A 25,046-nucleotide genomic window follows, 5' to 3' on the forward strand; every position below is an offset into this window, starting at 1 on the left:
ACTAGATAAACAAGACATATTTAATGAGCTGGTACAGACATGATGGACCAAATGGCCTCCCTCTGCACCATAACACTTCTATGATCTATGAATATATCTTTTCTTTTCCTAATTGATAGCTATTTATTGGATTGTCCTTGAATGTTCCACAACAAAGATGCAAATACCTGTTTAATTCAGCTGTCATCTCTGATTTTCCATTATCAATTCCCCAGTTCACTTTCAGTAGGCCCAACGTTGACTTTTTAAAATCTTTCTATTTTTAATTATCAAATGGCACGTACTGTTTTTTTGTTTAGGGCCAGCTTTCTCATTTGCTCTAATTTTCCCTCATCATTAATCGTTAAATGATTTTTTTTTTTCTCTAGTTTGTCTAAATTTTCTGACATCTTTGCAAAAATAGATTTTGGCCCACTCCCTTCTCGAGGATTAAAATTAAAACTAAGATTCAACCAATCATATGATGATCACTGTTACATGGAGGTATCTTCACTATGAGATCACTAGCTCATCCTGTCTCAATGCATGATACCAAGTCTCGAATAGCTTGCTCTATGTTCAGATCCAGAATGTTCTGTTCTAAGAAGCTATCCCAAGAACATTCCATGAACTTCTCACCTCGACTTCCTTTGCCAATATAATTTTCCAAGTCTAGATGTAGATTAAAATCCCTCATGATTATTGCCACATCTTTCTGACAAGCTCCCATTATCTTTTCGTATACTCCATCCTATTGTAAGGTTTCAGTTTGGGTTCTGTACACCACTCCAATAAGTGATTTCTTGCTTCCATAATTTCTTATCTCTACCTAAACCACTTCTACATCCTGGTATCCTGAATTTAGGTCATCCCTCTTTTGTGCAAATTCAATCACCAATTAACGTTTCCACCCACTCTCCTAATACTTCCTGGTTGTCCTGCACCCTTCAATATTCAGGTCCTAATACATCATTCTGCAACGGCTACCAGACTATACTATTTGTCTAAGTAATATTTCTGTTTTTGTGTTTTCAATATTTGTTTGAATTTTACATGCATTCAAATAGAGTACAACCTCAATTATCCAAACGAGACGGGCAGAAAGTATTTTGTTTGGATAGCTAATCTGATCGTAAACAAGCAGTAATTTATGAGTGCAAGTTGTCTGGCAATGCACACCATAATGCCGCTTAACTGGTAATTGCCGAGTTGCCTAATGCTGTTTTTACGGAACCTTGAGATCTTGTTCGGATAATCTGAAATTCAGATAATTGATGTTCGGATAATCGAGGTTGTTTTTTCTCCTTTATTTATTTATGACCTCTAGCTGAAGTTTTTCATTTACTCTTAGATAAAATACATCTTTCGCTTTTGGCTTGACCATATTCTAACTTACCTTTCCAAATTTGACAATCTACCTCCACTAAAAAGTTTTAAACCTTTTCTACATCCTTAGTTATGTGGCTTGCCAGAACTCTTCCCTAATGCCAACAATGTCCAGTTGCCTGAGATATACCATACATATCCTGGGTGGAGCTGGAAGCATATATATTCAGTCCTGCAATGAATTTCAGCAAAACTGATATGGGGTGTTCACCCAGCCCAAAGATTGTAGATTGTCTTGCAACGTCATCTAGAATTCGATGAGGGACTAACAGAGATGCAGTTTTCTTTGGGACTGATGCTCTAAACTGCAGGTAACTCACAGGAATCTGAAGATTTTGGCTCAGGAACAAGTTGCCCTCTGCCTCCCTCCTGCTGCAGTTACCGAAGGTGTCCTCGTGCAGATTGCATAGCTATAATGTGGACCTTTTGCTGCTCCTGCTGACCTGGTAATAATGGCTTTGGGAGCTTGTTGCACTGTTCCGCTCCTCCACAGCTCAAGGGTCCAAATGACTGTATCGGCGCCGCCTCGTGCTCCCACGAGGAGGTTGAACAGTTCATCCACTTCACCAACACATTCCACCCTGACCTCAAATTCACCTGGACAGTCTCAGATTCCTCCCTCCCCTTCCTCGACCTTTCTATTTCTATCTCAGGCGACCGAATCAACACGGACATCTACTACAAACCGACCGACTCCCACAGCTACCTGGACTACACCTCCTCCCACCCTGCCCCCTGTAAAAACGCCATCCCATTCTCCCAATTCCTTCGTCTCCACCGCATCTGCTCCCAGGAGGACCAGTTCCAAAAACGTACAACCCAGATGGCCTCTTTCTTCAAGGACCGCAATTTCCCCCCCGACATGGTCGACGATGCCCTCCACCGCATCTCTTCCACTTCCCGCTCCTCCGCCCTTGAGCCCCGCCCCTCCAACCGCCACCAGGACAGAACCCCACTGGTCCTCACCTACCACCCCACCAATCTCCATGTACAGCGCATCATCCAGCGTCATTTCCGCCACCTCCAAACGGACCCCACCACCAAGGATATATTTCCCTCCCCTTCCCTATCAGCATTCCGTAAAGACCACTCCCTCCATGACACCCTCGTCAGATCCACACTCCCCACCAACCCAACCTCCACTCCTGGCACCTTCCCCTGCAACCGCAGGAGGTGCAAGACTTGCGCCCACACGTCCCCCCTCACCTCCCTCCAAGGCCCCAAAGGAAGCTTCCATATCCGCCACAGATTCACCTGCACCTCCACACACATCATCTATTGCATCCTCTGCACCCGATGTGGCCACCTCTATATTGGGGAGACAGGCTGCCTACTTGCGAACGTTTCAGAGAACACCTCTGGGACACCCGGACCAACCAACCCAACCACCCCGTGGCTCAACACTTCAACTCCCCCTCCCACTCCACCAAGGACATGCAGGTCCTTGGACTCCTCCATCGCCAGACCACAACAACACGACGGTTGGAAGAAGAGCGCCTCATCTTCCGCCTAGGAACCCTCCAACCACAAGGGATGAACTCGGATTTCACCAGTTTCCTCATTTCCCCTCCCCCCCACCTTGTCTCAGTCAAATCCATCGAACTCAGCACCGCCTTCCTAACCTGCAATCTTCTTCCTGACCTCTCCGCCCCCACCCCAGTCTGACCTATCACCCTCACCTTGACCTCTTTCCACCTATCACATTTCTGACGCCCCTCCCCCAAGTCCCTCCTCCCTACCTTTTATCTTAGCCTGCTGGACAAACTTTCCTCATTCCTGAAGAAGGGCTTATGCCCGAAACGTCGATTCTCCTGTTCCCTGGATGCTGCCTGACCTGCTGCGCTTTTCCAGCAACACATTTTCAGCTCCAAATGATTGGGCAAATGTCCTATCTTCTGACGCTACCCTCTTCATTGACTACTGCCCTTGAATGCAAATGTCAGCTGCTGCAACTCACCTTCTCATTCACATCTTATTAGCTGCCTTTTCAACCAAGTTTTGCACTCCTTTGAAATGCTGCTCAAACAGCCAACATTCCCCTCATTGTCTGAGATCGGACCTGGAAACTGCCAGAATATATTGGTCAAGGATTAGACACATGATTCCTCTTTGGCACTCGTTAAATTCAAAAACATTATATTCCATTCGAAGGTATGTTAATTGGAGTCAACGATCTTCTAAAATATTGGAATTGCCTTCCAACCACTTGCATGCAGCATCACAGCCTTGGTACCTCTCAACCGCCTACATGGTTTAGCCCAGAGTTCTGAAAACAGACCTCCTTTGTGCAGACTGCTACGTGATTCTACAGCCTTCCTCAACCCAGTTGACAACTTGAAATTCCACATTTTGTTTCCATTTGGCCCATCAAATATACATCAATTCTTTCAAACAACAGTCCAGCAGGTTCAGGTGCCTGGTTCTTTTCCCCTTGGTCTGCAGGTTTTTCTTGTTTAAGTATTTATCCCATTCCCTTGTTAAAACCACTATTGGATAGTTCATTCCAACTACTGTTGTTTGAGAAAGTTCTTCCCATGTAATACAGCCATAGAATACTTGTGATACATAAAAAGAGCCATTCACTCCATCATGTCTACACTGGCTAAAAAAAATAATTGTTTTCAGAATTAAAGAGAAGCAAAACAGTAGCTGACGGTTTGGATACCACACCACAACACCGGATCCAAGGCCTTGTAAACTATAGCAATTCAGGTGCAGATGGTACATCTCAAAAAAAAAACCTGACGTTTTTTTGTATCCACCACCAAACCAGGCAGCAAATACCAGAACCCCACCATCTGTCACATGAAAAGGTTTGCCTCATGTCTCCTAATTTTTCTGTCAATTACCTCAAATCTGTGTCCCCTGAAATCTGACCCCTCACTAAACAGAAACAAGTCTTTCCTGTGCACCCAACCTAGACGCCTTATCATCTTATACAGAAAAGACAATAAGATAAGGGAGCAGAATTATGCTATTTGGCTCATCGAATCTGCTCAATGATTCGACCATGGCCGATATGTTTCTCAACCCTATTCTACTGCCTTCTCCCTGTAACCTTTGATCCTACCCATCTCTGTCTTACATACACTCAATGACTTGTCCTCCACAATCCTCTGAGGCAATGCTTTCCACAGATTCACCATACGTTGGCATAAAAAATTCCTTCTCATCTTAGTTCTAAAGTGTTGTCCCTTCACTCTGAGGCTGTGGCCTTGGATCCTAGTCTCCCCTATTAGTGGAAGCATCTTTTCCACCTCCACTCTATCTAGGCCTCTCAGTACTCCGGAAGTTTTAATCAGATGCCCCCATCATCCTTCTAAATTGCACTGAGTACAGACCTAGAGTCAACAAACGCTCCTTATGACAACCTTTCTTGTAAGCATCCTCTGGAACCCTTCCAACCCCAGGAATTCCTCCCCAGGTATGAGGCCTAAAATTGCTCATAATATTTCACTGGCAGTCTGATCAGAGCCACATACAGCTCTCTCTATATATATATATAGCCATCTTGAAACGAATGTTAATACTCCATTTGTCTTCCTAACTGCCAACTGAATCTGCACATTAACCTGAAGAGAATTCTCAACTAGGACTCCCAAGTCCCAAGATTTGCAAAGTCTTCTCCATTTAGAACTCAGTCTATGCTTCTATTCTTCCGACCAAGGTGCATAACCTCACACTCTCACACTGTATTCCATCTGCCACTTCTTTGCCCACTCTCACTCTTCTCTTTCAGAACTCTGAGGTGGAATCTGGGCGATTTATCCACCTTGAAACCTTCCAGCTTCCTCAGCATCTTCTCTTTAGTGATGGCCACGATATCCATCTCTGACCCGACTCTCCTGAAGTTCAAGTCTTTCTGCAGCCTCCCCATTTAATCAACACTACCTGTCCCTCCACCCATCTTTGTGTAATGTGCATTTTGTGACATTTCCTTTGTCAAGAGCGTTAATACATAACGTGAATAATTGTGATTCCAACACTGACCCCTGCAGAACCTCACTTGTCACCAGCTGCTATTCAGAGAAAGATCCCTTTATCCCTCATTCTCTATCATCTGCCAGACAGCCGATCCACTATTCATCCCAGTGTCCTGCTGTTAACACCATGGCTCTTATCTTATTTAGCAGCCTCCTGTGTGGCACATTTTCAAAGACCTTCTGGAAATCCAGATAGATCACTGCCTCTGCTTTGTCTAATTTGCTAGTTACCTCCTTTATTCCTCAATCTCATCCTTAAGGACGGACTCCAATGACCAAATCGACGTTTCGGGCAAAAGCCCTTCATCAGGAATAAAGGCAGAGAGCCTGAAGCGTGGAGAGATAAGCTAGAGGAGGGTGGGGGTGGGGATAGAGTAGCATAGAGTACAATAGGTGTGTGGGGGAGGGGATGAAGGTGATAGGTCAGGGAGGAGAGGGTGGAGTGGATAGGCGGAAAAGGAGATAGGCAGGTAGGACAATTCCGGACAAGTCATGGGGACAGTGCTGAGCTGGAAGTTTGGAACTAGGGTGAGTGGGGGAAGGGGAAATGAGGAAACTGTTGAAGTCCACATTGATGCCCTGGGGTTGAAGTGTTCCGAGGCAGAAGATGAGGCGTTCTTCCTCCAGGCGTCTGGTGGTGAGGGAGCGGCGGTGAAGGAGGCCCAGGACCTCCATGTCCTCGGCAGAGTGGGAGGGGGAGTTGAAATGTTGGGCCACGGGGCGGTGTGATTGATTGGTCCGGGTGTCCCGGAGATGTTCCCTAAAGCGCTCTGCTAGGAGGCGCCCAGTCTCCCCAATGTAGAGGGGACTGCATCGGGAGCAACGGATACAATAAATGATATTAGTGGATGTGCAAGTAAAACTTTGATGGATGTGGAAGGCTCCTTTAGGGCCTTGGATAGAGGTGAGGGAGGTGGTGTGGGCGCAGGTTTTACAGTTCCTGCGGTGGCAGGGGAAAGTGCCAGGATGGGAGGGTGGGTTGTAGGGGGGCGTGGACCTGACCAGGTAGTCACAGAGGGAACGGTCTTTGCGGAAGGTGGAAAGGGGTGGGGAGGGAAATATATTCCTGGTGGTGGGATCTGTTTGGAGGTGGCGGAAATGTCGGCGGATGATTTGATTTATGCGAAGGTTGGTAGGATGGAAGGTGAGCACCAGGGGTGTTCTGTCCTTGTTACGGTTGGATGGGTGGGATCTGAGGGCGGAGGTGCGGGATGTGGACGAGATGCGTTGGAGGGCATCTTTAACCACGTGGGAAGGGAAATTGCGGTCTCTAAAGAAGGAGGCCATCTGGTGTGTTCTGTGGTGGAACTGGTCCTCCTGGGAGCAGATACGGCAGAGGCGGAGGAATTGGGAATACGGGATGGCATTTTTGCAAGAGGTAGGGTGGGAAGAGGTATAATCCAGGTAGCTGTGGAAGTTGGTGGGTTTATAAAAAAAGTCAGTGTCAAGTCGGTCATCATTAATGGAGATGGAGAGGTCCAGGAAGGGGAAGGAGGTGTCAGAGATGGTCCAGGTAAATTTAAGGTCAGGGTGGAATGTGTTGGTGAAGTTGATGAATTGCTCAACCTCCTCGCGGGAGCACGAGGTGGCGCCAATGCAGTCATCAATGTAGCGGAGGAAGAGGTGGGGAGTGGTGCCAGTGTAATTACGGAAGATCAACTGCTCTACGTAGCGAACAAAGAGATAGGCATAGCTGGGGCCCATACGTGTGCCCATGGCTACCCCTTTGGTCTGGAGGAAGTGGGAGGATTCAAAGGAGAAATTGTTAAAGGTGAGGACCAGTTCAGCCAAACGAATGAGAGTGTCAGTGGAAGGGTACTGTTGGGGACGTCTGGAGAGGAAAAAACAGAGAGCTTGGAGGCCCTGGTCATGGCGGATGGAGGTGTAGAGGGATTGGATATCCATGGTGAAGATGAGGCGTTGGGGGCCGGGGAAACGGAAGTCTTGGAGGAGGTGGAGGGCGTGGGTGGTGTCTCGAACATATGTGGGAGTTCCTGGACTAGGGGGGATAGGACAGTGTTGAGGTCGGTAGAGGTGAGTTCAGTGGGGCAGGAGCATGCTGAGACAATGGGTCGGCCAGGGTGGTCAGGCTTGTGGATCTTGGGAAGGAGGTAGAACCGGGCAGTGTGGGTTTCCCGGACTATGAGGTTGGAAGCTGTGGGTGGGAGATCTCCTGAGGTGATGAGGTTCTGTATGGTCTGGGAGATGATGGTTTGGTGATGGGGGGTGGGGTCATGGTCGAGGGGGCAGTAGGAAGAAGTGTCCTCGAGTTGGCGTTTGGCTTCAGCGGTGTAGAGGTCAGTGCGCCAGACTACCACTGCACCCCCTTTATCCTCTGGCTTGATGGTGAGGTTGGGATTGGAGCAGAGGGATTGGAGGGCTGCGCGTTGTGAGGGTGAGAGGTTGGAGTGGGGGAGGGGGGGTCGACAGGTTGAGGCGGTTAATGTCCCGGTGGCAGTTGGAAATGAAGAGGTCGAGGGCAGGTAATAGCCAGCGCGGGGTGTCCAGGTGGATGCAGTGTGTTGGAGGTGGGCGAAGGGTTCCTCAGAAGGTGGGCGGGAGTCCTGATTGTAAAAGTAAGCTCGGAGGCGGAGGCGACAGAAGAATTGTTCGACGTCACAGCGTGTATTAAATTCATTGATGTGTGGACGGAGGGGGATGAAGGTGAGAACTTTGCTGAGGACTGATCATTTGTCCTCAATGAGGGGGAGGTCTGGGGGGATGGTGAAAACTTGGCAGGGCTGGGAGCTGGGATCTGGTGTGGGTGTAGAGCTGGGAGTGGGGGCGGAACCTGTAACTGGAGTGGGTGTGATGGTGTCGGGAATGGGGGTGGAGTCATGAGCAGGGGTAGTGTTCCCCTCAGGGTTCTGGGGGGTGGGGATAGTGACAGTGGGGTCTGTGGGGGGCATGTCAGCAGAATGCAGGTGAGTGGCGCTGTTGGGGGCAGAAGTGGTGGTGACCACGGCAGTAGGGGTGGCGGAAGTCACTGAGCATGTGGCATCAGCGATGATGTGAGGGGCGGAAGTGATGTCACGTGTGATGCATGAGGAATTGTGAGGGGTGGAAGTGGTTGTGGGAGTGGCCATGATGGGGGCGGAAGTGACATCATCAATCAGCGTGGGGGTGGCAGCTGCATCAGCCGCATGGCTAATGGCGTCTGAGTAGATTGTGAGGCCAGGGGAATCTTCTGGAATGTTTGAGGAGCGCTGGTTATGGAGCTGGGTAAATAAAAGTTTGTTATAACTATAGTTTTTGATGTTTGAGATGGAATTGAAATACTGTTTGTTGAGAGTATGTACTACATCCTCAGGAGAATTCAGAGTGGGTCCTTTGCAATTCTGAGAGAGTGTGGCCCTCAGCTGAGGCAGGGCTGACTGTAGAGAGGTTAGGTGCCGGCACATTGCTGTGAGCGTGGAGCGGAGGATCCTGAAGGAGAATCGTTGCTGGTGTTTTTGAATCTGTAGTCTGTACTGTTTGTCCTGTTCGGGTCCGAACTCTGCTGGATTAAAGGTGGTCCGGAGTCCGTGTGGGATGAGTTGGTTACGGAGGCAGGCACTGAGGAAGCAAATGTGGCTGTGGTAGTGAGTTTGTTTCACGACATGGTTGAAGAGCTTCAGGGCTGAGGAAATGACCTGGGAGTTGCAGTGGGAGAGGGACTCCCTGAGATTCTTGTAGAGAGAGGAGGAAAACTTCTTCAAGGCAGGCATCCTTGCAAGAGGATTCGCAGGAGGGTTAAAATCAACGAGGTAAAAACAATGACTGCAGATGCTGGAAACCAAATTCTGGATTAGTGGTGCTGGAAGAGCACAGCAGTTCAGGCAGCATCCAAGGAGCTTCGAAATCGACGTTTCGGGCAAAAGCCCTTCATCAGGAATAAAGGCAGTGAGCCTGAAGCGTGAAGAGATAAGCTAGAGGAGGGTGGGGGTACAAGTCCGGACAAGTCATGGGGACAGTGCTGAGCTGGAAGTTTGGAACTAGGGTGAGGTGGGGGAAGGGGAAATGAGGAAACTGTTGAAGTCCACATTGATGCCCTGGGGTTGAAGTGTTCTGAGGCGGAAGATGAGGCGTTCTTCCTCCAGGCGTCTGGTGGTGAGGGAGCGGCGATGAAGGAGGCCCAGGACCTCCATGTCCTCGGCAGAGTGGGAGGGGGAGTTGAAATGTTGGGCCACAGGGCGGTGTAATTGATTGGTGCGGGTGTCCCGGAGATGTTCCCTAAAGCGCTCTGCGAGGAGGCGCCCAGTCTCCCCAATGTAGAGGAGACCGCATCGGGAGCAACGGATACAATAAATGATATTAGTGGATGTGCAGGTAAAACTTTGATGGATGTGGAAGGCTCTTCAGACCCTCAGACCCCACCCCTTCAACCATAACAAGGACAGAACGCCCCAGGTGCTCACCTTCCACCCTTCGCATAAACCAAATCATCCGCCGACATTTCCACCACCTCCAAAAAGACCCCACCACCAGGGATATATTTCCCTCTCCACCCCTTTCCGCAAAGACCATTCCCTCCGTGACTACCTGGTCAGGTCCAGGCCCCTCTACAACCCACCCTCCCATCCTGGCACCTTCCCCTGCCAGCGCAGGAACTGTAAAACCTGTGCCCACACCTCCTCCCTCACCTCTATCCAAGGCCCTAAAGGAGCCTTCCACATCCAAAGTTTTACTTGCACATCCACTAATATCATTTATTGTATCCGTTGCTCCCAATCCTCTGGTTTCCCATGAATCTTCACCATATTCGTGCTGTCCCTGACTTTCCTCGTCAACCATGGTTTTCTGTCCTCCCCTCGGTATGTTTCTTCTTCCTTGGGATGAAATTCTGTTGTGCCTCATATTATCCCCAGAAACTCCTGCCATTGCTGCTCCACTGTCTTCCCTGCTCAGCTCCCCTTCCCAACTCAGGCTAGCTCCTCCCTCAAGCTTTTGTATTTATTTTTACTCAGTTGTAATACCATTACAAGCTTCTTCCTCTCAAACTGCAAGTTGGATTCTATCATGTTATGGTCATTACCCGCTATGAGTACCTTCACCTTAAGCTCACTAATCAAGTCTATCTCATTACACATCACCAAATTTAGATTTTGACTATCCCCTCATGGGCTCTAACACAAACTGCTCCAAACAAAACAAAATCTCAGATATTCCACAAATTCCTTTTCTTGATATCCTCTATCAACCTGACTTTTCCAGTTCACCTGGGTATTGAATATTGTAATAGTGCCTTTCTTCATCTCCTGATTTATTTTCTTCTCCATATCCTGACTACTGCTCAGTGTGTATATTTCCTTAACTCTACCCACACAAATTCTATGCCTTCTGACTCTATATCACTTCATGCCATCAATTTAACTTCTAACTAGGCAACCTTTTGATAGGACATTTATCCTTGGGTATTTATGTTTTAGCCCTAATCCCCATGCAGGCACATTTTTGTGATAGCCACAGTATTATACCTGCCAATTTCAATCTGCACTTCAAGCTCATTTACTTTGTTCTGTGGCACACACCCACTGTATAACACCCTCAGTCCTGTGTTAACTGCCCACTTCTCACAGTTGTCCCCCATCTGTGTGCCTAAAGTTAGATTCCTGAGCCTTTCAAAACTCTCTGTCCTATTACTTGTTGTGGAAACTTTAAAACCTGTACTAACCCCTCCCTCCCCTTTATCTGAAGCTTCTTCAGAACTGTCTCCTGAATCCCTCTACCTGCTTCACTCATACTCACTCCCTCTTCTGGAGTACAGTGTCCTGTTCAGGTCACCGTTATAGGACGAATATTAAGCTGGAGAGGGTTCAGAAGAGATTTACCAGGATGTTGTCGAGAATGGAAGGTTCGAGTTATAAAGAAAGGCTGGGTAGGCTGGGACCTTTTTCACTGGAGCCTAGGAGGTTGAGAGATGACCTTATAGAGGTTTATAAAATCATGAGGGGTACAGATAGGGTTAATGGTAGGTGTCTTTGTACTAGGATGGGGGATTTCAAGACTAGGGGGCAGATTTTCAAGGTGGGAGGAGAAAAGGTTTAAGATGACATGAGTGGCAATTTGTTTTACACAGAGGGTGGTTCACGTATGGAATAAACTTCCTGAGGAAGCGGTAAATGCAGGCACAGTTCCAATGTTTAAAAGACACCTTCGATAAGCACATGAATAACAAAGGTTTGGAGGGATATGGTCCAGGAGCAGGCAGGTGGGACTAGTTTAATTTGGGATTACGTTCAGCATGGACTGGTCAGACCGAAGGGTCTGTTTCTATGCTGTATGACCCTATGACTCCTGTCTTGACCATTGACCGAATTCAAGCCAGTTAAATAAAGGGATGTGACTGCCTCCTGAAACACAGCACACAGGTAACTCTCCCCCTCCCTAACTTGTGGCAGTGGGAACTCAGCCTCCTGCTCATTACCTCTGAGCCAGAGTTTCTCAAGCAACCAACACTTGCTACATATGCTGTGGCGAGGAACCATACTGGGGTTCACTGGCTCCCACATCATATGGTGCAAACACGTCACCTGGCCGTTTTTCAATGTGAAAAGCAGAAAGTGAGAATTATTTAAATAGTAGTATATTGGGGAATGTGGATCTACAAAGGGATCTGCATGTCCTTGTCTCGCAGTCCATGACAGTAGACAGGAAGATGCAGCAAGTAATTAAGAAAGCAAATCATATTGCCTTCACTGCAGGAATTTTGAATTCAGAATTATCTTACAGCAATTACATAGGGTCTTGGTGAGACCTCACCTGCAGTACTACATACAGTTTGGATCTCCCTACCTAAGAAAGGATATACTTGTCATAGAGGGGGTACAGTAAGGATTCATAGGCTGATACTGATGATGGCAGGATTGTCCAAGAGGTTACGTTGGTGCATCTCGGCCTGCAATCACTAGAGTTTAGAAGTATGTGGGGGATCTGATTAAAATGTATAACAGGGCTGGACACACTGGACACAAGGAGATTGTTTTCTGAGGTGGGGAGACTAGAACCAAGGGTCACAGTCTCAGGAAATGGGACAGGCCATTTAGGATTGTGATAGGATAGTGAACCTACAAAATTCTCAAACAAAGGTGGCTGTGGAGGCCAAGTCACTGAACATTTTCAGGAAAGAGATAAATTTTATTTTAGATTTTATAGGCATCAAGGGATATGGGAAAAAAAAATGGGAATATGGCATTGAGACAGAGGATTAGCCACGGTCATATCGAGTGGATTCGAAGGGCTAAATGGCCTACTCCTGGTTTCTATGGTTCACCACATTCCTCGATAACTCATGTATGTTTACTTTTCTCACCAGACTGCCACCAAGGGACTCAGACTAACTTATTTTAAACAATGGTACAACATTCACAGACCACTAGTCCTCTGGTACCACATTGTATCTACTGAGGATTAAAAAATGAGCCTCAGAACATCCATTATTAATCCTTTAACTGCGTGGGATACAACCCATCCAGCACTAGTGATTTATCCACCTTCAAGGATATCAGTCCACTACTCCTATCATGCTTATTCTATCTATTGCAAACCCCTCCCCTTTAACTGTAGAATGTCTGCATCCCTCACCCTTGTGGAGATACAAAGTACTCAGCAAGAACCCTGTCCACAGCTTCTGCATCTAAGCATAAATAAACTTATATACTTCAGATTGGTCCTACCCTTTCCTGAGTTATCCTGCTCTTAATATACTGTTAGGACATCTTGGGTTTTCCTTAGTTTTACCTGCCAATACTCTTTCATATCCTCTAGAACTATGTTTCTGTTTTATCTTACCCTGTACATTCTGGATTTGGCAGTACCTTTTTTTGCCATTTGGCGGCAAGTGTCCACATTGCACCCCCTGAATTTTGCTTTTCAAAGTATTTCACTGATTTGTTATTGATTTTTGATCAAGTAGCTATATCCAGTCTGCTTGCACCCGAACATGGAGAAAGGGAGGACTGCAGATGCTGGAAATCAGAGTCAAAAAGTGCTGAGAAAGCACAGCCGGTCAGGCAGCATCCAAGGAGCAGGAAAGTCGATGTTTCAAGCACAAACTCTTCATCAGGAATGCAATGAAGAGCTCATGCTTGAAACGTTGATTCTCCTGCTCCTCAGATGCTGCCTGATTGGCCGTGCTTTTCCAGCACCACACTTTTTGACTTTCACCCGAACAACTCTCTCATTCATACAATTTGACTTCCCCACAAGTCAGAACTTTTGCACCCATTTGATTTTTGGCCTTTTCCATAATCATGTTAAATCTAACCATATTATGGTCACTGTCTTCAAAATGGTCACCCACTGCTACTTCTTCCACTTGCCCAGTTCCATCTCTGAAGACTAAATCCAGAATTGAGCTTCCCTCTTGTTAGGTACTGGCCAAAAAGGTTATCTTGATGGAGTCAAGAATTTTGCACTGTCAGTGCCTTTCACATTTTTCTAATATCACTGGGATATTAGGATACGTTGAAGGCCCCAACTATGTTGTACCATTGTTTTCCATCAAATATTTGTGTGTAAATTTACTCTTCCACCTCCATCCCGTATTTCGGGGCCTATAGCGCATTCCTAATAGTATGGCTGCCCCTTTTTTATCTCTGAACTCAATTCATTGATGATAATACATCATCCCTCCTCGCAGCTGTAATTGATTCCATAATCAATCATACCACCCTCCACCTCACCTGTCTGAAAATTGAGGGATGTTAAACTGCTATTTTTGCCTCACTTTAAACTAAGCTTTTATTATTGCAATGACATCGAACTGTATTTCTATAACCATTGGTTTTATTCACTGTAATACCCACCTTTGCATATGTGCCTTTTAACACTACCAAATTCTTAAACTGTACACTGTTAAAACCTTTGTTTCTGCTGTCTTTCTCCTTTTCGTGGCTCTGAATCTCCCTTCATGGTTATTCGACCTGCTCCTGTTCAGGTACAGACTGTCTGACTTGTACAGATCCTATCTTCCCCAGAACTGATCCAAAGCCTCAGAAATCTGATGCCCTCCCTTCTACACCAGATTCTCCTATTTCTTTGTTCACGAGCAGGTGGCTCTGACAGTAATTCAGAGATTACTGTTCAAGATCCTGTTTCTCAATCTCTTTCCTAGCTTCCTAAAATCTGCCTTCGGGACTTCATCCCTGTTCCTACCCAAGTCACTGGCACCAACATGGGCCGTAATCTCTGGTTGTTCATCCACCCACAGAAGAACATCGTGCAGTCACTCCAAGACATCCTTGAAACTGGGACCACACCTTCCTCCAACCTCAGAAATGCCTATCTGTTCCCCTAATTAATGAATCCCCTACCACTGTTGCTCTTCCTTCGTGTATAGTAGAACAGCCCATGGTGCCACAAACATGACTGTCACTGCCAATCCCTTTAAACCTATGCTGTCATGGCTTTCAACCATTAGAAACACATTTCATTTACCAATGTTCGAAGTGAAAATTAATAATTTTCTCAGTTGCAGAGTATGTTACTCATTCATTAGCATCCTATATTGAATTGAATTGATTGTCACATGTACCAAGGCACAGTGAAAAGCTTTGCCTTGCGAGCAATACAAGCAGGTCACGTAGTTAAGTAGCATAGATAGTAAATAATAGGTAAACAGTTATAGTTCAGTTCAACAATAGAGTTCCCTTCTAATCAACAGCTACATTGATCAGCACAATCCTCTTAGACAGGTGACTGAGGGGGAGCACATTGGGGTCAGCAACTATCATCCTACTAGATTTAAAATAGTGATGGAAAAGGATAGACCAGATCTAAAAGTTGAAGTTCTAAATTGGAGAAAGGCCAATTTTGACAGTATTAGGCAAGAACTCTCGAAAGCTAATTGGGGGCAGCGGTTTGCAGGTAAAGGGATGACTGGAAAACGGGAAGCCTTCAGAAATGAGATAACGAGAATCCAGAGAAAGTATATTCCTGTCAGGGTGAAAGGCTAGTAGGCATGGGGAATGCTGGATGACTAAAGAAATTGAGGGTTTGGTTAAGAAAAAGAAGGAAGCATATGTGGGCGGCACGGTGGCACAGTGGTTAGCATTGCTGCCTCACAGCGCCAGAGACCCGGGTTCAATTCCCGCCTCAGGCGACTGACTGTGTGGAGTTTGCACATTCTCCCAGTGTCTGCGTGGGTTTCCTCCGGGTGCTCTGGTTTCCTCCCACAGTCCAAAGATGTGCAGGTCAGGTGAATTGGCCATGCTAAATTGCCCGTAGTGTTAGGTAAGGGGTAAATGTAGGGGTATGGGTGGGTTGCGCTTCGGTGGGTCGGTGTGGACTTGTTGGGCCGAAGGGCCTGTTTCCAAACTGTAAGTAATCTAATATAATCTAAGGTATAGACAGGATAGATAGAGTGAATCCTTAGAAGAGTATAAAGGAAGTAGGAGTATACTTAGGAGGGAAATCAGGAGGGCAAAAAGGGGACATGAGATAGCTTTGGCAAATAGAATTAAGGAGAATCCAAAGAGTTTTTACAAATACATTAAAGGACAAAACAGTAACTAGGGAGAGAATAGAGCCACTCAAAGATCAGCAAGGTGGCCTTTGTGTGGTGCCACAGAAAATGAGGGAGATCTAAATGAATATTTTGCATCAGTATTTACTGTGGAAAAGGATATGGAAGACATGGACTGTAGGGAAATAGATGGTGATCTTGCAAAATGTCCAGATTACAGAGGAGGAAGTGCTGGATGCCTTGAAACGGTTAAAGGCGAATAAATCCCCAGGACCTGATCAGGTGTACTCGAGAACTCTTTGGGAAGCTAGAGAGGTAATTGCTGAGCCTCTTGCTGAGATATTTATATCATCGATAGTCACAGGTGAGGTGCCGGAAGATTGGAGGTTGGCAAACGTGGTGCCACTGTTTAAGAAAGGTGGTAAGGACAAGCCAGGGAACTATAGACCAGTGAGCCTGACCTCGGTGGTGGGCAAGCTGTTGGAAGGAATCCTGAGGGACAAGATGTACATGTATTTGAAAAGGCAAGGACTGATTAGGGATAGTCAGCATGGCTTTGTGCGTGGGAAATCATGTCTCACAAACTTGATTGAGTGTTTTGAGGAAGTAACAAAGAGGATTGATGAGGGCAGAGCGATAGATGTGATCCATATGGACTTCAGTAAGGCGTTCGACAAGGTTCACCATGGGAGACTGATTAACAAGGTTAGATCTCATGAAATACAAGGAGAACTAGCCATTTGGATACAGAACTGGCTCAAAGGTAGAAAACCGATGGTGGTGTTGGAGGGTTGTTTTTCACACTGGAGACCTGTGACCAGTGGAGTGCCAGAAGGATCGGTGCTGGGTCCTCTACTTTTTGTCATTTACATAAATGATTTGGATGCGAGCATAAGAGGTACAGTTAGTAAGTTTGCAGATGACACCAAAATTGGAGGTGTAGTGGACAGTGAAGAGGGTTACCTCAGAATACAACAGGATCTTGACCAGATAGGCCAATGGGCTGAGAAGTGGCAGATGGAGTTTAATTTAGATAAATGCGAGGTGCTGCATTTTGGGAAAGCAAATCTTAGCAGGACTTATACACTTAATGGTAAGGTCCTAGGGAGTCTTGCTGAACATAGAGACCTTGGAGTGCAGGTTCATAGCTCCTTGAAAGTGGAGTCGCAGGTAGATAGGATAGTGAAGGCGTTTGGTATGCTTTCCTTTATTGGTCAGAGTATTGAATACAGGAGTTGAGAGGTCATGTTGCGGCTGTACAGGACATTGGTTAGACCACTGTTGGAATATTGCGTGAAATTCTGGTCTCCTTCCTATCAGAGAGATGTTGTGAAACTTGAAAGGGTTCAGAAAAGATTTATAAGGATATTGCCAGGGTTGGAGGATTTGAGCTATAGGGAGAGGCTGGGGCTGTTTTTCCTGGAGCATCAGAGGCTGAGGGGTAACCTTATAGAGGTTTACAAATATTATGAAGGGCAAGTCTTTTCCCTGGGGTCAGGGAGTCCAGAACTTAGATTCTTAGATTCCCTAGTGTGGAAACAGACCGTTCCGCCCAACAAGTCCACACCGATCCTCGGAAGAGCAACCCACCCAGACCCATTCCTTCACATTTACCCTTGCACCTAACACTACGGGCAATTTAGCGTGGCCAATTCACCTAACCTGCACATCTTTGGATTGTGGGAGGAAACCAGAGCATCCAGAGGAAACCCACGCACACATGGGGAGAATATGCAAACTCCACACAGACAGCTGCCCAAGGCTGGAATTGAACCTGGGTCCCTGGTGCTGTGAGGCAGCAGTGCTAACCACCGAGCCACCGTGCTGCTCCGCACCGTGCTAGAAGGCTTAGGTTTAGGGTGAGAGGGGAAAGATATAAAAGACACCTAAGGGGCAACTTTTTCCACACACAGGGTGGTACGCGTATGGAATAAGCTGCCAGAGGATGGGGTGGAGGCTGGTACAATTGCAACTTTTAAGATGCACTTGGATGGGTATATGAATAGGAAGGGTTTGGAAGGATATGGGCCGGGTGCTGGCAGGTGGGACGAGATTGGGTTGGGATATCTGGTCAGCATGGACGGGTTGGACCGAAGGGTCTGTTTCCATGCTGTACATTTCTATGACTCTATGACTCTAGACGTATTTGAAATATCTCAGAATGAATAAACGATAAAGCATTAGAGGGTAGGTCCGATCAAGGACAGTAGTGAGAGACTGTGTATTGAGTCGGTTGAGATAGGAAAGGTCTTGAATGAGTACTTTTCTTCAGTATTTACAAACGAGAGGGACCGTATTGTTGAAGAGGAGAATGTGAAACGGACTGGTAAGCTAGAAGAGATACTTGTTAGGAAGGAACATGTGTTGGACATTTTGAACAACTTGAGGATAGACAAGTCCCCCGGGCCTGACGGGATATATCCTAGGATTATGTGGGAAGCAAGAGAGGGAATTGCAGAACCGTTGGCAATGATCTTTTCATCTTCACTGTCAACGGGGGTGGTACCAGAGGACTGGAGAGTGGTGAATGTTGTGCCCCTGTTCAAAAAAGGGAATAGGGATAACCCCGGGAATTACAGGCCAGTTAGTCTTATTTCGGTGATAGGCAAAGTAATGGAAAGGGTACGGAGGGATAGGATTTATGAGTATCTGGAAAGACACTGCTTGATTAGGGACAGCCAGCACGGATTTGTGAAGGGTAGGTCTTGCCTTACAAGTCTTATTGAATTCTTTGAGGAGGTGACCAAGCATGTGGATGAGGGTAGAGCAGTGGATGTAGTGTACATGGATTTTAGTAAGGCATTTGATAAGGTTCCCCATGGTAGGCTTATGCAGAAAGTCAGGAGGCATGGGATGGAGGGAAATTTGGCCAGTTGGATAGAAAACTGGCTAACCGGTTGAAGTCAGAGAGTGGTGGTAGATGGTAAACTTTCAGCCTGGAGCCCAGTTACAAGTGGAATTCCGCAGGGATCAGTTCTGGGTCCTCTGCTGTTTGTAATTTTTATTAATGACTTGGAAGAGGGAGTCGAAGGATGGGTCAGTAAATTTGCAGATGATACGAAGATTGGTGGAGTTGTGGATAGTGAGGAGGGCTGTTGTCGGCTGCAAAGGGACTTAGATATGATGCAGAGCTGAGCTGAGGAGTGGCAGATGGAGTTCAACCCTGTCAAGTGTGAAGTTGTCCATTTTGGAAGGACAAATAAGAATGCAGAATACAGGGTTAACGGTAGGGTTCTTAAGGTGGAGGAGCAGAGGGATCTTGGGGTCTATGTTCATAGATCCTTGAACATTGCCACTCGGGTGGATAGAGCTTGTAAGAAGGCCTATGGTGTATTAGTGTTCATTAGCAGAGGGATTGAATTCAAGAGTCGTGAAGTGATGTTGCAGCTGTACAGGACCTTGGTTAGGCCACATTTGGGGTACTGTGTGCAGTTCTGGTCGCCTCACTTTAGGAAAGATGTGGAAGCTTTGGAGAGGGTGCAGAGAAGATTTACCAGGATGTTGCCTGGAATGGCGAATAGGTCGTACGAGGATAGGTTGAGAGTGCTAGGCCTTTTCTCATTGGAACGGCGAAGGATGAGGGGTGACTTGATAGAGGTTTATAAGATGATCAGAGGAGTAGATAGAGTAGACAGTCAAAAACTTTTTCCCCGGGTACAACAGAATGTTACAAGGGGAAGGGTGGAAGGTATGGGGGGGGGATGTCAGGGGTAGGCTCTTTACCCAGAGAGTGGTGGGGGCATGGAATGCGCTGCCTGTGGGAGTGGCAAAGTCAGAATCATTGGCGACCTTTAAGCGGCAATTGGATAGGTACATGGATGGGTGCTTAAGCTAGGACAAATGTTCGGCACAACATCGTGGGCCGAAGGGCCTGTTCTGTGCTGTATTGTTCTATGTTCTATTAGAATGATTGAATTAAGTTCTGTGCAAAGTCTCTATCGACTATTAAAATCAAATAAATTGGGCACATACGTACAGCAGTTTGTTACATCTTCAGGACAGACCTAAGTGTTTTATTCATGAAATGCAATTCTGTTGTTACATTAACATACATGACAGTCAATTGTCACATGGCAAGGTCTAATAATGTGCAAATCAACAACCAATTAATATGCAAAATTTAAAACAAGACATACTTACTCAACAAGTCAGGCAACAGTTCAAAAGAGAGAGTTAATGTTTCAGATGCATTACCTTTTGTCAGCCTGGAAAGTGTTTGAGATGTAACAAATTTTAAGCAAGCATAGAAGTGGGTAAATAGAGAAGGTGGGGGGAATGGGAGAATGGAAGGAAATGTCTTTCAATTGGTGGAAGACAAGCAATTAAATATTGATAGAAACAATATTGCACAGCAAATGGAAATGAGGCAAGTCAAGAAACAATGGAAGTGATGTAAAATTGGTGATTCAATGATTCATCTGGAATAGAGTAAAATCCCTAAATGTTATATTTATGCTGTTTCTCAAGCTTATGTTGCACTTCGTCAGAGCAGATGTTGCTGGACAAACTAAAGTGACAGGCAACCAGAAGCTCAAACACACAATTGTGGACTGAACAAAGGTATTCCATCAAGTGCTCACACAACATGCATACAAACTCCCCAAAGGAGATAAGACAATGTAGAAGTTGCGAATGTTTTATTAAATTGTAAGATGTGCATGTTAATTGCCATTTCACCTGTAAGCAGTTTGGGGTTCTGGATGGTGGGAAGGGACAATGCAGGTATTGTATCTTTGGTGTTTGGATGGGAATGGAGGAGATGTTGTGGCTGATTGAAAACAGAACCAGGGCTTTGCATAAGAAACAGTTTCTTTGGAATGCTTAAAGGGAAGGGAAGGAGATGACATGCTTCACGAAGGCATCATTCTGGAAGTGGGAGAAATTGCAGCAGATTCTCCACTGAAGTCAAAGGCTGATGGGATGAGAATAAGGGTATTTGGGGGGGGGAGTTTTCAAAAGGGCTGGGTACAGTGGAAAGCCTTGTCAACCACGGTAGAGGAAGAAACTCAGATGATGAAAAAGGAATATATTAGAAAATGAGGAAAGCACAGAATGGCAGATTTGGATGAATGGAGATCTTAGAAGGTCATAGGACAGGAGGAGGTTAAAGAGATAGAAGGTTTGATAAGAATGCAAAGAACCAAAGAAAACAGGACAGGGGTAGACCAGTGCCCTTTGATCCTGCTCTGACATTCAATGTGATCATGGCTGATCATCCTACTGAATAACATGTTTCCATTTTCATTGATAACCTTTGATCCTTTTAGTCCCAAGAACTACATGTGTCTTCTTCCTGAAAACAGTGAACATTTTCACCTCAACTGCTTTCTGTGGCACAGAATTCCACACGTTCACCACTCTCTGGGCGAAGAAATTTCTCATCATCTTAATCCTAAATGGCCTACCAGTATCCTTAGCCTGTGACCCCTGGTTCTCGACTCCCCAGGCATCAGGAACATCCTTTGTGTTTACCCAGTCTAGTCCTGTTAGAACTTCATAGGTTTCTCTGAGATTCCCCCCCCGCCCCATTGTTGCCAAAGCACTCTATAGTCAATGAAGTACTTCTGGAGGTGTAATCACGGTTTAAGCAACAAGGCATCAAATTTGCAGAGCAAACTCCTATGAGCACAATGTTGATTGGGGGATAATATTCAACCTGAATTGAAACTTTCAGCAACTGGTTGAAACCCTCAGAAAATCAAGTCAGCTGACTTTTTTTCTATCATTACAACACACAATATATTTCCAGGTACAGCTGCTCTAAGCCTGACTTGTGTTTCATGTTTCAGGCCTTTCCAAAGGGTTCAAAGGCAATGGTTGAGTTTCACACGGGAAGGTTTTCATTTCTGGACTTTTTTCCTCTTTAAAAAAAATCCTGTTCTAAACCTAGTCTGGAATGCTTTAGTTTTTTGCAATAAATAACAGGGTGGCGTCTATTGTAGACACTGCGATGACTATACTGTTAGTTGCAGCACAAACATTTACTTGTTGAGCAACATGCATGCACACCCTTGGACGCAGCCTGCCCCTGCCTATCCGTTACCACAGCAACTAGGCCTGCAGAATCCTAAAGCCTGTGAACAGGAACTACCACATATTTCAAAATATACAGAAAAGAAGCATAAAAGCACCAAAAGGTAATCAACATCATTGGCGGTAAACCTATAAGGTTGGCACGCACACACTCTGGTATCTAATTACGATTAAGAAAATGTCAAAGGACAAACTGTTAGACAAAGCCAAAAATCAACCAGCTGCAGAAATGCAATATAGAAGAACATCTTTCTAATCAAAAAGCAATTTCTATAATACGGTTCACCAACCTCCACGCAGACATGAAGACCAGTGTTATAATGAAACTACGGATTCAACTTTTGCAAAGCAGTTTAAATGCTGGACCTGCACAGGAATCCTTGCAATCTAATAAATGGGTGAAAATGCCCGAAACAACGAATGATCTTAATTACACACAACAACACATGGGCAAATTAAATAATATCTAAGAGGGATGTTTGGTCTCTACTGCACAGGGGAGGGGAGATTGGGGAAGGGTAGGCATTGGTAGGGGGAGATTGGGGACAAGGAGGTGGGAGGGAGAGGAGTGAGAGGACAGGGAGAGGAGGTTGGGGGTGGGGGATGGGAGGTGGGGGAGGAGATGAGGGAAGGTTAGAAGGGAAGGTTAGAAGGGAAGGTTAGAAGGGAAGGTGGGGGTTGGGGGAAGGGAAGGTGGGGGAAAGGAGGAAAGGGGTGGTGGGCGGAGAGGTTGGGGGAAAGAGAGAGGAGGAAGTGTCACACGGTGTTCAGGGAGGTGTGCATTTATTTTACCCCGTTGGCCGCTGCCATCTGGATGATGAGCTGGATGACATGTTTGTTGTGGAAGCGGCCGTCTCCGCCGACCACCAAGACGGCGCACTGACGCTCGGCGGGATCCTCCACCGCCGCCGACAGGATGCTCTGGATGAAATTCTCGGCGTAGCCCCTCTGCGCCTGGAAGACGCTGACCCGCTTCCTCAGGCCGCTGGTGCCCGGCTTCTGATCGCCAAAGGCGCTGGTCTTCACCGTCAGGATCCTGCTCATGCTTTCGGCCTTTTCTCCACCACCACCCTAACCCCGGGAAAGATTTCCAATTTTTAAATTATTATTATTGTTGTTGTTTTTAATCCTCCTTTCCTTCCTTCCCACACGACTCCCGGTGCGAACCAAGGGCTACACTCGCAGCTTCCTGCTTCAGTGCCTTTTGACAGCTCTACACCTCCTCCTCCTGCTCTCCCTGTCTGCTCCTCCTCCTCCTGCCCAGTCCTGCCCCGGCGGCACGTACACCACACACTCTCAGCAAGGTCAGGCAGCTGCTGCACTTTGTCCCCCCACCCCCTCCCTCCAGCGACAAAGGGTCAACACAGATACCCCCCACTCCCTCAACCTTTCGCTGGACTGAACCTACACTCAGTCCATTCAGTCGCATTGCACAGAGAAGCACTACACGGTTTGCACTTTTCTGTCGTTTCAAATCTTCGGGTGGATGTGGAATGTATTCGCTAAATATGAAGGTTGCTGCAGTTGCACACATTGCATTAACTTGCATAACCTTTCATGTTCAAATTGACGTGTTTTAAGAAGTCATGATTACTGTATAATTTGGAAGGACAATTAACCGTGCAAGGCACCCCTTTCAAAGTAAAGAAGAGGCATAAGTACTTCAGATGCTGGAAGTCTGAAATTAAAGTAGACAGAAAATAGTACTTTGTGGAGCAAGAAACTGACTTCACTTCTCACGTCTGTCTGTGAGTGTTCATCACAGCTGGGGGAAGTTGGAAGTGTAATAGCTTTCGATCAACTGTAGTGGGGAGGGTGCGATCAAGATCAAAACATAAATTAGTGAGTGTTCATAGAGCGCAACGAAATGGAATTGTAAGAAAGCAAAATTTAAATATATTTGTAGAGGAGGATGAATGGCAGGATCATGCATGACTGCCGTCCAAATGTGAAACAGAATTCAAGAAAGGGGAGGAGTAAACTGACAAGGGAAAGAAAATGGGGGTACGATATGAAAATCAGTAAATTTTAAGTGTGCCCATGACAGTTACACCTACCTACAAAACTATTGCACAAGTTGACTGCAGCAATTTAACGCCTACAAATATTTGAGCAGCAAAATACTGTAAAACAAAGATATTGCTGTAAATTGAACAGCAGGTCAGTTCCCCCATCCCCATCCATACAAGCATACCAATAGGGAACAGGCATAGGGTTCTTTGGCCCCTCAAGCTCACACTGCCATTCATGGCAGATCTGATTTGTGACCATTACTGCCCCACCCCAATACCTATCACCCTCTTGTTTACCAAAAATCTATCTATTTGCACCTTACAAATATTCAGACTGTGCTTCTATTACCTTCCAAGGAAGAGCATTCCAAAGACTTGTGGTCCTCTATGACAAAACATTTCTCATCTCTCTCAAAATGACAAGGCATAGGAGCAGAAAGAAGCCATTCAGCCCATCAAGTCTGCTGCACCTTTCAATGAGATCATGATTGATTTGCTGCTAATCCTTAACTTCACTTTCCTGCCTTTTCCACAATCCTTAATTCCCTCACCGACTTAAAATCTCTCAATTTCAAGTATACTTAATGATCCAACCTCTACAGATTCAACTCCCTCAGAGAAGAAATCTCTTCCCATCTCTTAAATGGGTGCTCTAACTGAGTGAGCCTTTGCTCAGAGAAAAGGAAAATTTAACATCTACCCTGTGAAACTCCCCAAGAATCATACAGCATGGAAATAGACCCTTCGTTCCAACTTGTCCATGCCGACCAACTTTCCTCAAACTAAATGGTGGCTCAGTGGTTAGCACTGCTGCCTCACAGCACCAGGGTCCCAGGTTCAATTCCAGCCTCAGGCGACTGTCTGCGTGGAGTTTGCACATTCTCCCCATGTCTGTGTGGGTTTCCTCCCACAGTCCAAAAATGTGGAGGTTAGGTGAATTGGCCATGCTAGATTGCCCGTAGTGTTAGGCAAACGAGTACATGTAGGGGAATGGGTCTGGGTGGGTTGTGCTTTGGAGGGTCGGTGTGGACCTGTTGGGCTGAAGGGCCTGTTTCCACACTGTAAGTAATCTAAACTAGTTGTATTTGGCCCATAAACCTTTCCTATTAAAAGGTTTGGACAAAAACATGAAATGTTCTAACTGTACCTGCTTCCTCTAGGAGTTCTTTCTACATACAAACCACCCTCCGTGGAAAAAAAAGCCTCTGA

At 46.1% G+C, this 25,046-nt stretch overlaps 1 protein-coding gene across 1 annotated transcript in view; it reads right to left on the bottom strand.

The window, feature by feature from the left end:
- Window positions 1-23,009, bottom strand: part of pgm1 (phosphoglucomutase 1) — an 81,440-nt gene extending 58,431 nt beyond the window's left edge. The window contains exon 1 of the mRNA XM_043699451.2: window positions 22,618-23,009. Within this exon, the coding sequence (XP_043555386.1) occupies window positions 22,618-22,869 (252 nt within the window). The 5' untranslated portion in view covers window positions 22,870-23,009. The remainder of the gene's footprint in view (window positions 1-22,617) is intronic.
- Between the last annotated feature and the right edge of the window lie 2,037 nt (window positions 23,010-25,046).

This window comes from Chiloscyllium plagiosum, unplaced genomic scaffold (assembly GCF_037043375.1).
Source record: "Chiloscyllium plagiosum isolate Xiang-an unplaced genomic scaffold, Cpla_swu_hap1 HiC_scaffold_9, whole genome shotgun sequence".
NCBI classification, from domain to species: Eukaryota; Metazoa; Chordata; class Chondrichthyes; order Orectolobiformes; family Hemiscylliidae; genus Chiloscyllium; species Chiloscyllium plagiosum.